The 14,702-nt window shown below is 48.2% G+C and overlaps 1 protein-coding gene and 1 non-coding gene across 11 annotated transcripts in view; one reads left to right on the forward strand and one right to left on the reverse strand.

Moving 5' to 3' along the window:
- Positions 1-14,702, reverse strand: part of NXPE3 (neurexophilin and PC-esterase domain family member 3) — a 48,856-nt gene that overhangs the window by 26,543 nt on the left and 7,611 nt on the right. For 2 of the 10 annotated variants that reach the window (XM_039518897.1, XM_039518894.1), the window contains exon 2: positions 8,627-8,847. In XM_039518897.1, coding sequence (XP_039374831.1) covers positions 8,627-8,719 — 93 coding nt within the window. In that variant the 5' untranslated portion in view covers positions 8,720-8,847. The other 8 variants (XM_039518874.1, XM_039518888.1, XM_039518882.1 and 5 more) reach the window with 8 other exon arrangements.
- Positions 5,814-5,951, forward strand: LOC120396173. Its single transcript, XR_005593034.1, has one exon. It is a non-coding gene; the product is annotated as a U4 spliceosomal RNA (small nuclear RNA).

Genomic DNA, 14,702 nt, shown 5'->3' on the forward strand with positions numbered 1-14,702 from the left:
TGTACTAGCTATGAAAAAGGAATGTTAATGTTATCTTGTTATGTTTTCAGCTCTGTCTCACTCCACATACCAATGAATCAGGTTTACCAGAAGGAATCAGTCATCTCTCATCTCCTGCAGGAGAGTTCTGGGGCCCCCCGCACCCGACACCCCATTCGCCACAAAATCTTTTTCAACAAGCTTAGGAAGGTTTGTTATTAATTTATATATAGTGCCCAGGTGGACTTGATTTAATAGAGAATGTATTGCAGAATCCCTGCGTCAAAACTTTCACAATCTAATTCATACAGATACAATACGTGGTCCAACAGATCAAGTGACAGAGAAGCACAGATGGTCATTGAGGAAAGCAATATACAACAGGAAGACATTACAAAAAGTGTTCTCATAGACACACAGGAAATTGGGAGATGGGTGCCTCACTATGTGTAAATCCCAAGGACATTCCTAGCCAAACCTGAAGTGGCTCTGTTGGTCCAAGTACAATTTGATATGTAAATATTTGTTTGCCTGCTATAAACAAGTCACCACTGTTAAGATAATTCTTTTATTGTTATCTTCAAGAACCGCATTACATCTCTTACTATAATGCAGCACTCAACCATGGACCTTGATATGGGAGCAGCTCAGCCTTAAGAAACAAATAGTCTATCAAACACCTGATGGGCAGCTCGAGGACTTAACTGAAGCTAAAAAGCTATCTGAAAGAGTTCAAAGAGAAGTGACATTTCTTAGCATGAGACTGTTAAACAGTAAGTGGCTTGCATCTGCATCCACATTTCAAACAGTAATCAATGGGAAAGGAGACTTCCAGAATCTGATTCTCAAAAAGCTCCCTCAAACCAGATTGTTTCGGAAAGCGTTATTCATTTGAAGAATATCAACTTATAAACCTGTACTAAACTGACTGGGAAGTTATGCCCCCGAAAAAGAAACAATGCAGCAGCACATGAATTTAGAGAAGTCAAGGACAATAAAAGAATCAGAACCGTTTGAATGTGATATTGGAGTGATTTAAGGCTATGGCTATACTTGCACTTCAAAGCGCTGCCACGGCAGCGCTTTGAAGCGCTAAGTGTAGTCAAAGCGCCAGCGCTGGGAGAGAGCTCTCCCAGCGCTGTCCGTACTCCACCTCCCTGTGGGGAATAACGTACAGCGCTGGGAGCCGCGCTCCCAGCGCTGGGGCTTTGACCACACTGGCGCTTTGCAGCGCCGCAATTTGCAGCGCTGGAGAGGGTGTGTTTTCACACCCTGCTGCAGCGCTGGAAATTTGCAAGTGTAGCCATGGCCTAATAGCAACATAAAACTTGGTTGGGGAATGTGGGATTTATACAATATGATTTATATATGGGAACATACCTCCCCCCAAAATATATTTGTGAATTTGACTCCCTAAAAATAAGTCAGAGCATATATTTCTAGAACAAATAATGAAAAATTAAATGTGTTCAGAGACAAGAATACCCCAATATCCTACTGTAAATGAAAAATCGGTAAGAGACCGCAACAGGAAACAAAAAGAAGAAACAAAGAAGGATCACCACTTTTCACTAAGAGCAAATGCCACAGGAAGGGTACTTTACACTCCCAAGACAGTCTGCTTAACCCACTAAGTTGTAAAAATCAGTGGTGATGTCAAATTTCTATTTGGTAGGTAACCGAACTAGTTGTGAAGAACAGCAAAGGAAATCTATGGTGTCCTACTCAATGTCAGATTGGGTACTAAGTGTCCAGTTAAAGATAATATTGGAATTAGATGTTGTGACGTTGCACTCTATATGATTTTATGAAAGTATGCTGATGAGTGTGAACATAATGTAACTAAAATATGCTTCATGGAAAAAGGTCTCTTGTAAGGTATCATTACAAAGCTTATAATCTACTGAGTGTGGTCATCCTATTTGTATAAATGTATCACTCTTGTATCTGAAACTAGAAATATAACTCTGAGGGCCTATTGTAATTATGCAAAGTGTGGGCCATTAATGGTGGTTTGGAATCTTCATGGCTCCCATCAACCAGGACAATTGACTGTAAATGGCTCTGTTTTACTTGTAAGTCTTCCTGTATATGTGTGTGCTGACAAGTGGGTAATGAAGTCTTGCAGTGACATGTGATCATGTCACCTGAACTGGAATCCATCTTTAACCTGGTGCTTTTCCATTGAGAAGGAGGGGTGGGAACCCAGAGGAACAAAGGATCCCCGCTGTCATAAATAAACAGATCAGGGTTAAGGTCTCTTTTCCCTGGAAAGGGTTAACAAGCTCAGTAACCTGAGAAACACCTGACCAGAGGACCAATCAAGGAACAGGATAATTTCAAATCTCTGTGGAGGGAAGCCTTTGTCTGTGTTCTTTGTTTGCTCAGAGCTCTCTTTGGATCTAAGAGAGGTCAGTCATGTCTCCAAGTTCTCCTGGAGTAGTTTCTACTATTTAATAGTGAGTATTAATTAGAAAGGCGGATTAGTCTTTTGAGTTGTTTTCTATATTTGCAATTGTGTGTTTGCTAAAGGAAATTCTTTATTCCTGTTTGCTGATATTGCTTTTACTGAGAAAGGGGGAGGGGGAATTCTCTCCAGAGATTGATAAGTTTAGACTCTGTGTATTGTTCCAGCTTGGTATCACAGAGACAGTTACTTTCTTTTTATTCTTTAATAAATTATTTTCTATTAAGGACTTGGTTGACCTTTCCTTGGGTGGATTCTCAGGGAAAGGGGAGGGGGAGGTATCCCTCTGTAGTTAAATCCCGGTATCTCTCCTAGGAAAAGGGAGGGGGGAAGAAGCAGGGGGGAATGGTTTATTTCTCCTGGGTGTAAGAACTCCATGGATTTGGGGCTTTTGGGATCCCCTAGGATTTTGGGGAAGGATTGTGTCCCAATCCACGTACCTGATTGGGTGGTGGCAGTTTTACCAGATCTAAACTAGGATTTTAGTTTAGAGGGAAATCAAGGCAGGTCCCCACATTGGAACCCAACAGCTTCAAGTGGGAGTGAGACCTATGACATGGTAGGCAGCGGTGAGGGATTTTTCTGAACCAGATAGCCATTGCTATTCTCTTCTCCTAAAGCAGGACCGCAGGTTAGGAGGGAGAAATACCCCGAAGGCAAACAGACACAGGTTTTCTAACTGGTATTGTTAGAAGAAATCTTCAGCATGGTTGGCTGGAGGGAATTAGTTTTTCTAACAAGGCTTTTGTTAGAAGGAACACCTACTGAGAGGATACTTAGCTATTTGCAAAAGACAGTGGCAAGACCGGTTTTTCTACCTTCTTCTGAGCCAGGAGGGGGAGATTGTTTTTTTGAAAGCAGTTTTTCAGGGTTAGAAGGAATTTTCAGCTGGGGTTAGCTGGAAGAAATAAGGTTTTCTAACAGGCTTTGTTAGGAAAAGACTTTTTTTTTCTTCTTCTTTTCTTTTTTTTTCCTTTTTTCTTTCTGTCTGCTTAAAAAAACAGCTAGGGAAGAGAGGTAAGGTTTTTCTAACAAGGCTTTTGTTAGGAAGGACCCCTACTGGGAGAGCATTAGAAATTGCTAAAAACAAATTACCAAACCAGATTTTCTAATTTCTTGTGAGCCAGCAAACAAACAGCACCATATTTGCAAATGAAAAGGTTTTGTTTCTTTCTATTCAGTTGCGAATAGACAGGGTTAGGAACTGAAGCAAGCAACCCAATTCACTCACTGCAGAGGGGTGTGGCCAGCACCAGAAAGCACAGAGACATGGAGAAGCAACAAGCCAGAGAGGCTAACTACAAGAGGGAGCTGGAAAAACAAGAAGCTGACCACAAAGCCAAAGAGGCAGCCAAAGAGGCTGAGCACAGAAAACAAATGGAGTTAAAAGACAAAGACCTGGAATTAGCAAGAGCTAACCCACATGTTCCAGCCAACCCTAACAATCCTTCTCCAGGCATTGTTCCCCATCCCAAGAAATTTCCCACCTACATGGCAGGTGAGGACACTGAGGCCTTCTTGAAAAATTTTAAAAGGACCTGCCATGGGTACAGCATCCCTGAAGACCAGTACAAGGACTGGTCAGGAAAGTGGACTTTTGCTGTCTATGACAATTATTCCATCCCCATGCTACTGGGGGAAAACTTGGCCAACCATGTGCAGCTGGCCAAGAGTTGGGGAGTGGTCACCCGCAGCCAGGCCAAACAAGCAGGCACTCCCATCCCTGTTCCTGAGCCATCCACCAGGACCTGGTCTGTGTTACCAGAGACCCAGACCAAGGTGGTGGAACCGGATCCCATGCCAACAACTACAGCAGCCATAGTACATCCAGTCCCAGGACCGGAACTGGAAAAGCAACCAGCGGCACAACCAGCGCCAGCACTGACGCCAGCGCTTGCAACTCCACCGCCAGAGGGCGCCAACGGGCCTGAACTGGCAAAAACAGCAGACAACCCTACCCAAGAGGCTCAGCCAGAGCCTGAAATATCACCTTGTGCACCAGCGGAGAGCGGTCCACAGTCAATGGAAACAACCTCATCACCTACATCGCTTCCAGAGGGACCAAGCCCAAGTCCACAGTCTACGGAGGAACTGGTGTCTCCAGCCTCAAGGGAACAGTTCCAGACTGAGCAGGAAGCCGATGACAGCCTTAAGAAAGTTTGGGCGGCGGCACGGAGCAACCCACCGCCTCTCAGCTCTTCTAATCGATCCCAGTTTGTTGTAAAACAAGGACTTTTATATAACAAGATTCTTTCTGGTGAACACCAGAAAGGCCAAAATCCTCAAAAACAGTTGGTAGTTCCAGCTAAGTACCAGGACAAGCTCTTAAGCTTGGGCCATGACATCCCAGTGGTCATTCTGGGGTGAACATAACCAAGGACAGGTTGGGGAAGTCCTTCCACTGGGAGGGGATGGGCAAGGACGTTGCCAAGTATGTCCGGTCAAATGCATAAAAAGTGTTCTTCAATGTCAAATACCTTGTTCTTTACATACTTAGTAGTATGTAATAGTGCATGTGTTTTGTTAATCTGTTTATTTTAAAGTTCTAGAAGGAAATCACCGCCAGTGTGGTTCCCCCACTGTCTGCGATTTGGGGGACGTGTCATAAATAAACAGATCAGGAAAGGTGAGACCTATGACACCCGCATTATGCAAAAGATATACAAGTGGGTGGAACAGAACAAAGGGACAGACATCATGAGAAAACCCCTAGCTACCACCTGAGCTGGAACAAGGGCTGTACCAGGGGAAAGGACTGTACCCAGACTAGGAAGGCATCCAGTCTGTGAAAGAAACTTATTGAAAACATCTGAGGGTGAAATTTTATCTGTATTCAGTTTTATTACTGTATTAGGCTTAGATTTGCATGTTAAATTTTATGTTACTTGATAATTCACTTTGTTCTGTCTGTAACTACTTGAAACCACTTAAATCCTACTTTCTGTATTTAACAAAATCACTTTTTACTTATTTTACCCAGAGTATGTATTAATACCTGGGGGGGAGCAAACAGCTGTGCATCTCTCTCTATCAGTGCTATAGAGGGCGAACAATTTATGAGTTTACCATATATAAGCTTTATACAGGGTAAAATGGATTTATTTGGGGTTTGGACCCCAGTGGGAGTTGGGCATCTGAGTGTTAAAGACAGGAACATGACTTAAGTGGCTTTCAGTTAAGTCTGCAGCTTTGGGGCATGTGGTTCAGACCCTGGGTCTGTGTTGGAGCAGACTGGCATGTCTGGCTCAACAAGACAGGGTGCTGGAGTCCCAAGCTGACAGGGAAAGCAGGAGCAGAAGTAATCTTGGCACATCAGTTGGCAGTTCCCAAGGGGGTTTCTGGAATCCAACCCGTCACAGATGTATTCAGCATTTAGAAACACCAATAGCCAATGAAGTTAATCTGAGGTGTGATTATTGCTAGTTGAAAACTATCTCCCCAACAAGATTTGACTTCAGCACAATCAACCGAAGTAGTGTTAATTTCTAAGAACCCTTCTTAAAGGTGTGTCACTGCCCACTATATGCAGTGCTCAGTAGAGCACAACAGAATGCAAGCCGAAAGGCTCGTTTTTTATTTTTGCAGCTGTTTTTCGGGAAGTTGCCAAATGCAATCATCCAAATATCTATGAAAACAGGAAGACATCTGCCTTGTTCAGAGTCAAGATTAGGCTGCACAGTATCTAATTATGAAAGGCAGTGTAGCCTCCCTGGCCAGAAACTTTAAATAGGTCTACTCAATGAGACCTCTAATATGTGCTGACTTTCAAAGCTGGAATACTTCAAAAACTTCTTATGATGCTGTTTTTATTCTCCATATGTAACAAAATGTCTCTCAATATTTGACGCTCATAAGCATCCACCAAGCTGGCAAGCAACAAAATGTTTGCAACACAAAAGTTCTAATGTAAAACAAAATGAACATATAACTTCAGAAATATAGCAAACATTTATTGCAAAATGCTGTTCAGTATTTGTTTCCTTAGAAGAGTACTATATATTCAGCAGATCTGAATAAAAGTTGAACAAGCATTTCCAATTATACCAGACTAACAGTTATTTAATATAAAAAATTCATTTTTCTTCAGTGCCAGAAGCCTAAATTTCAATTTGCTGGAAGATTAATACTTTCTATCCCTAACTCTCACACACACACAAACCCCTTTGTTATAGCAGTTCTACTCAGTGAAATTAATGTATCTGAATAGCTGTGTATGGAACAATGGAGGATGGGCGAAAGAGGTGATGAGATGGACTGAACTTGCTGGAGGTAACTGATAAACATTACTGTGAAGCAATTCTGGATGAAAGGAGATTGGTCTACTCTTCTGTTTACATCGTAATCACTGTCCCATTGGTCTTTCTATTGACCTCTAAGAGCTACACATTAAACAAGAACAACGCAAAACACACAGACTTTCACTGGTAATATGATTTTAGTATGAGTTACACAAGGACCTTTTTGGGTATCAGTCACACACACACACACACAAAAAAAGAGGCGGACAACACTCTGATAAGAAAGCATTAGCACACGTAGAGCCAGAGAAAATGTACGTACAAGACCTAGACATAACACATGAAGAAAGAGCAGTGCAACAGGAAGTGAAGACATTTTTTTCGTGGGGGCCAATTGCCTAGAAGGTCAAAGCAGAAGTGCTGATACTACAAGAAGAGCTTAGTGGCAAAGTGATAAACAGTAAGAGCTGGCAGATAGGAAAGCACCACAGCACGAAATTGATACATAAAAGTAATTCAGCTAGTATTGTAAACTAAATGAAATAATGTTAATTAAACCAGTTATTTAAAGTGTTAGAGGTTAATGTGGTTTGAAAGTATAGTTTGCCTCTTTTATTTAGTCCAAACACAGATTTGGGGGGGGGGGGAGGAGGGGAAGAGAAATTGTATATCAACTACTGTTAAGCCATAGTCACAAGCATAATATTACTCCTCAGGGAATTCTGTGCCAAAAAATTAAAAATTCTGCGCATAATGTTTTAAAATTCTACAAATTTTATTTGTCAATAAATAAATGTGGCTCCAGCATGGCAGTGGGGAGCACAGGCCACTGGCTGCACGGAGGTGGGAGATCACCTTGAACCCCCCACCTCCCCGGTACAGAGACTCAACAGTGAGGCTGCACCCAACCCTGACAGTGCAAGGGCCGGGTCTCATCCAGAAACACCCCAGGATCCTGACCCTCTGTGCCAGGTGTACCAGGTGTTGGTGGGCAGGCTCAGCCCAGCAGGATCCAAGCATGGAGGGGCTTAGTGTGGGGGGAGAGGTTTCTCTGTGGGGCAATCTGGATGCAGGCAACTCAATGGGAGATCTGGATGTACAGGGACTCATTGGGGGGTTTTGGGTGCAGGGGCAATGGGACTCTGCAGGGGATCCAAGTGAAGGTGGCTGGGATTCAGCAGGGAGGTTGGGTGCTGGGGGCTCAGTAGGGGAGGTCTGGGTGCTGAGTGAGTGGGCTTGATGGGGTGGGGAGTCCAGGTGCAGTTGGTTGGGGCTCAGTGGGGTAGGGGTCTGGATGTGGGGGGGCTGATCGGGGGGTCCGATCGGGGGGTCCAGATGTAGGAGGATAGTGCTAGTCAGGATGAGGGTTTGATGGGCCTGCTTAATGGGGGAACCCCAGCTGCTGCCGAGGGGACACCACATGCCAGGCTCCTGCTTCCACCCACAATTCCCCTATCCCCCTTTTCTTACCCATCTCATCCCCCTCCCTTCACTCCCACATTCCCCTCCCCCGTTCTCCTCTCCTACCTTCCCCACTGCCTCTTCTCCCCAACCCCCTTACTTCATTTCCCCCAACCCCCGTTACCCAGCCCCACAGCTAGCACTCACTGTTGCACAGAAAACAGGAAAGCTCCCAGCACACAAAAGAGGATCACAACTGGCACTAGAACACAGGAGGCGGCATTCAGCTGCAAAGCCAGTGGAGCAGAGATGTGGCTCGCCTCTGTTTCAGGGGGGCAATCCCCCCACCCAAAAAAACTGCACACGTGGTCATGCCCCATCCCCCACAAAAATTCCATTTGCTTCCCTGCTGTTTTCTGCAGGGAAGCACAGGAAGCAGGAGAAGAGGCGTTTTCCCGCAGAATTCCCATGAGTAGCATAAGCTAAACAGGAAGACTGTTACTCAACCTCTTCCACCGTTAAAGAAAACTGCTTGACTCACCTCTAACTGACGGAAGTTGTAGCCCAACAGCAGAAAAGCCAACACTGTCAGGATCATGCAGAAAACCTGTAGTCTACAGAAACTGGGCCACATTGTCCACTCATGTCTTTCTCAACCATGTTAGATACTGTCAATGATTTCCATATCCCACAGGCACCAATGTCATCGTGTTTCAGTATTACATAGGAGATTCAGTTGACTTCTGCTTCATTAGTCTCTTCCTGTGAATGCATTTACAAGGATTTTAATAAGTCCCTAGATGTATTCAAGAGAGTTGGGTTTAACATTGAATTAGGAATGCCTAAACCAGGAGTCGGCAACCTTTCAGAAGTGGTGTGCCAAGTCTTCATTTATTCACTCCAATTTAAGGTTTCCCGTGCCAGTCATACATTTTAACGTTTTTAGAAGGTCTCTTTCTATAAGTCTATAATATATAACTAAATTATTGTTGTATGTAAAGTAAATAAGGTTTTTTAAATGTTTAAAAAGTTTCATTTAAAATTAAATTAAAATGCAGAACCCCCCGGACCGGTGGCCAGGACCCGGGCAGTGTGAGTGTCATTGAAAATCAGCTTGCGTGTCGCCTTCGGCACATGTGCCATAGGTTGCCTACCCCTGGCCTAAACATTGAGCCAAGGAGAAAGGGAAAAATAGACCAGATAATATATTTTTATGACACTATTATTTTACCTAGACTGTACTCACAGTTATGTCACTACGTTACTCCCTTCAGTGTTTAGACTCACCACCTTACCATAAAATCAAACTTGGCCACCTATACTTAATAGCATTACCCATGGAAGAGAATTGCATGATCTCTTGCCTGTAACTTTAAGTAAAATTACAGCACCTGCTCTCTGCACTCTGACATGCTTTCAATGCAGTAGCAGAAAGCAATTTAAATGGACATGAGCAAACAAGGCTCCAAGCTACATCCCACAGTTTGCTTACAAGTAAAACTACAAAGGTATAATACACATACATGTATAATTTAAATGGTATATATAGCAGGCACACACAAATGATAGTCATACAATAAATTGATAAGGGATTTATGATTCAATATGTTTATCATGCACCTTTGACTGTATTCTTCCATCCCAACCACCTGAGAAACTTCAAAGGACTGCTTAAAAAAAAAAAAAAGTCTCTTCGAGAAATGTCCCCCCAACAAATTCCTACTAGATTCCCCTCCCCCCAAAGTTGTTGCCATTTGAGCCCCAGTACAGTTAACGTTCAACCCTGGGCCAATGATGGCTTTTCTATACATAAATACATGTATAAGATCCCATACCTTTCGCCATTGGAGGGATAGAAACAAATCTATTATTATACCACGGAAAAGAGGATATTTCCAACATTCTGATGGATGAAAAAGTACCACTTCCAGTCACTGAAGGGACCAAGTTTTGGTTGCAGCCTTTTGCAATGAGCATTTATTCAGGGAAGTATGACAGCTTTCACAAATATGACTCAGCTAGTGTCTAATCCCATTTTACATGGACAAGGTCCATATGTGCTGTGGGTGTGAATTGGAAGAACCAGCCACTGCTGCTACCCATTTAATTAGGGCTTCAAGATTTATCTTCTGTTCTATCCCACTCATCGTTCCCAGAGCAAGCATATACATTCGTTGCTATAAGGATACACAGACAAATTTGCATATATCTTGTGTGCTGGCAGGTTTCCTCATTTGCACACAGAATAAAACCCTGCAAGAGGCTGCAAGTAAATCTCAACATCTGCAGTAGCTGGAAGCACCTTGCAAGGGAAACTGGGGTGAAACTGACAGGCACCCAAGTGCACCTGCTAAAACGCATAGGTTTATAAATGGCAAGTCTGAGCTATGCTCCAGAAGTGGTACAGACCCAGAAAGACCCTAGACACACAACCTCCAAGCCCACAAACCCCACTCACTCCAGCACCCTGCTACTCCCCTGGTACCTCATCATGCATCCTACCAGCTCACAGACTGTCACCCCCCACACCTCTCCTATCCCGCCCTCCCAGTACAGCTCTAGTCTCCTCAATACCAGCCAGTCTCCCCCATGACGGCCCGCCAGTCCCAACACCAGGCCCCCTGAACCCCACTAGCATAGGCGGCAGGTTATATATGTGTGCGGTGCCTGGGCTCCAGGAATATTCAGGGCCGGGTGCCCTGCTCCAGCAATATTTGGAGCTGGGTCTCTCCCCCGGCCCTGCCTGGATCGGGCCCCGGCCCCCGCAGGCCTCCCCCCCGCCGCGTCCCTGCCTGGAGCAGGTCCCAGCCCCCGCCTGCCACCCCCCCCCCCCCGCCGCGTCCCTGCCTCGAGCAGGTCCCCGCCCCCGCCGGCCACCCCTCCCGGCGTGTCCCCGCCGCGTCCCTGCCTGACAGAAAGCAGCCTGGCGCCTCTCCCCTGCCTGCTCTGTGCTGCGGGCAGAACGGCTGTCTGCTGCCCCAGGGTCCTAGTGCCTGCCCGCCACTAATGGCAAGGCAGGCTACCCTTACCCTGCCCTTCCGCCCTCGCCCTGAGCCTCCCCAACGCCCCAAACCCTCATCCTCAGACAGAGCCCTCATCCCCCCGCACCCTAATCCTCATCCCCAGACAGAGCCCTCATCCCCCCGCACCCTAATCCTCATCCCCAGCCCCAACCCTCATCCCCTCGCACCCTAATCCTCATCCCCAGCCAGAGCCCTCACCCCCCCCGCACCCTAATCCTCAACCCCAGCCAGAGCCCTCATCCCCCCGCACCCTGATCCTCAGCCCCAGCCAGAGCCCTCATCCCCCCGCACCCTGATCCTCATCCCCAGCCAGAGCCCTCATCCCCCCGCACCCTAATCCTCAGCCCCAGCCCTGAGCCCTCATCCCCCCGCACCCTAATCCTCATCCCCAGCCAGAGCCCTCATCCCCCCGCACCCTAATCCTCATCCCCAGCCAGAGCCCTCACCCCCCCCACACCCTAATCCTCAACCCCAGCCCTGAGCCCTCATCCCCCCACACCCTAATCCTCAACCCCAGCCCTGAGCCCTCATCCCCCCGCCCCCTAAACCTCATCCCCAGCCCGAGCCCTCAACCCCACACTCTGATCCTCAGCCCCAGCCAGAGCCCTCATCCCCACACCCTAATCCTCATCCCCAGCCAGAGTCCTCATCCCCCTGCACCCTAATCCTCAGCCCCAGCCAGAGCCCTCATCCCCCCCCGCACCCTGATCCTCATCCTCAGCCAGAGCCCTCATCCCCCCGCACCCTAATCCTCATCCCCAGCCAGAGCCCTCATCCCCCCGCACCCTAATCCTCAGCCCCAGCCCTGAGCCCTCATGCCCCGCACCTAATCCTCATCCCCAGCCAGAGCCCTCACCCCCGCACCCTAATCCTCATCCCCAGACAGAGCCCTCATCCCCCCACCCTAATCCTCAACCCCAGCCCGAGCCCTCATCCCCACACCCTAATCCTCAACCCCAGCCCTGAGCCCTCATCCCCCCGCACCCTAAACCTCATCCCCAGCCAGAGCCCTCATCCCCCCGCACTCTGATCCTCAGCCCTAGCCCTGAGCCCTCATCCCCTCGCACCCTGATCCTCATCCCCAGCTCTGAGCCCCCCCGCACCATGAACCCCTCATCCTCAGCCCCACAGCCCTCACCCCTGCACTATCTCCTATCCCCAAACTCCCTCCCTGAGGGTGCACCCCTCACGCCTTCCTATGTCCCCACCCCCAGCCCAGAGCCTGCACCCAAACTCCATCGCAAAGCCTGCACCCTTCCTGCACCCTAATCCCCAGCCCAGGATCTGCACCCCAGACCTCCCCCCCCCCGACCCTCCCAGAGCCTTAGGCAGGTGGGGGCGGGTTCTGGGCACCACCAAAATTTCTACAAACTTGCCACCCATGCCCACTAGCCCAGTCCCGCTAAGCCACCTCCCGCAAGACCTCCACCACCACCCCCCCGCCAGCACGCACGGTGGTAACATGGGGCCCTTCCTAGAGCCTCCACCGCAAAGTGAGGCTGCGCTGGACCCCGGCCCCGCTCACTCACCGGCCCCAGATCCCGGGGTCCCAGCCAGCGCCTGCCCCTGCCCGCACCCCACTGCCCGCGCCCAGCTCTTGCGCGGCGGAAAAAACATTGGCTGGAGCCGGGCGGAGGCGGGAACTGGGCGGGACTGACTCTGGGAAGGAGACAGCTGCGGAGAGCGCGTCAGCATCCCCTGAACCCGCCTATCCCCCTCCCCCGTTACTCTGCACCACACAGCCCCCCTGCACCTTGTGCAGAGCCCGGCGCGCCCCCATTGCACAGCAGCCCCCGGGCCCACCGTGGTGAGCTCCCTCGCGCAGCGCTCCGCCTCCGCCCGCCGCGCCGACAGCTCCTGCGCCTTGCACGGGCCTGGCAACAGTGGTGTCCCACTTGCATCCGCGCGCTGCCGCTGGGCTCGTATTGGCTGCCCCCAGCCGCTGCACGGTCTCCGCGGCATCTTCCCTCCGGGCCCCTCCGCGTCGTGCATCTGTCCCCAGCCGCTGGCGTTGTGCAGGGGACAGCTCCGTTCCGCGACACTGCCTTCTTCATAGCCCCTGGCGTCTAGTCCTGGCTCCAGCTGCCCTTCCTTCCAGGGTTCTCCAGCAGCCACGAAAAGCGCTTTTCAGGGGCCCTGGAAAGCTGTTTCTGTCACAAGAGCGTAGGCTGGCTCAGAGATCAAGCACTGACATCTGCCGCTACGTGCAGCCCTGTAGGCCTTTAGGATTTCTTTAAATCTCAACCAGGAATGAAAACAAGCCCATTTCTGAACCCTGCAGGGCTGCTTCATGTATTTCTTTCCCATATGTTTCTGTGCTGCGAATTCAATTACAATGAAATACGCAGATGCAACAGAAACTGCATATTCCTCTGACGTTTAGCTAACATAAATCCACACTTGTAGTTCCAAATTCGCAAAGTGACCTAGAGGGAGGGGAGGGGCTGTAACTAAGGCAGGAAGATTTGGTAAATGGGAATTCCTACATTCTAGAATAGAAAATAAAATAACACAGGTACATAACAGGAGAGGAATTAAAGTAAACAGCTAAAACCACCCTCCTAAGGCAAAAACAACAGAGTCTCCCGTGGCACCTTAAAGACTAACAGATTTATTTGGGCATAAGCTTTTGTGGGAAAAAAAATATGTAAACTAAGGACCATTAGGGATGTGCACTGTTCTAACTACATAGGAGTACTTACATCTGTGTAGTTACACCAATGTGAGCTTCTCTATAGAGCAGTGGTTCTCAAACTGGGGTTCGTGAACCACTGGGGCAGGGATGGCCAACCTGTGGCTCCGGAGCCACATGCGGCTCTTCAGAACCTTGTATAGGCACCAACTCTGGGGATGGAGCTACAGGCATCAACTTTCCAATGTGCCAGGGGTGCTCACTGCTCAACCTCTGGCTCTGCCCCCACTCCACGCCTTCCCACCCACTCCCCTGAGCCTGCCGTGCCCTCACTCCTCCCCCAGAGCCTCCTGCATGCCACGAAACAGCTGATCAGGAGGTGTGGGGCGGGAGGGAGAGGCACAGATCGACGGGGCTGCCGATGGGGGGGAGCTGATGGCAGGCTGCTGACATATTACTGTGGCTCTTTGGCAATGTACATTGGTAAATTCTCACTCCTTCTCAGGCTCAGGTTGGCCACCCCTGCCCTGGCCGTTCACAAAATGTTACAGGGGGTTGTCAGTGTTAGGCCTGAATAAAGATGTAGCACAAAACCAGTTATGCCATCCTGACTGAAGTCATGCTAACAGAGGTTTCTGGGTAATCCCAGAGTGGAAAATACTGAGAAGCAGCATTGTCTCACAAAGCCCTGGGAAAGAGTGAGATAAGTGAGGGGGCTGGTACCAGCTGTGTTGTGTTAAGAAACAGTGTTTGAAGAACTGATAAGAAACACAAGCATCTCACAGTTCTGACTCTAATTCCTTGGTTTAGTGTTCGGTGTGTTTTAACTCCCTCACATTCCTAACCTTTGGCGCTTGTTGAGATATTAACAATTTAATGCTGTAGAGACTAGGCATGCGTATATATTAAAAGGTGTCTAATTTCTAGTTGTTAGACAAAGGGGGTGGGTTGCTCAAGTGAAT

Source organism: Mauremys reevesii, linkage group 1 (genome assembly GCF_016161935.1).
Source record: "Mauremys reevesii isolate NIE-2019 linkage group 1, ASM1616193v1, whole genome shotgun sequence".
In the NCBI taxonomy this organism is placed as follows: Eukaryota; Metazoa; Chordata; order Testudines; family Geoemydidae; genus Mauremys; species Mauremys reevesii.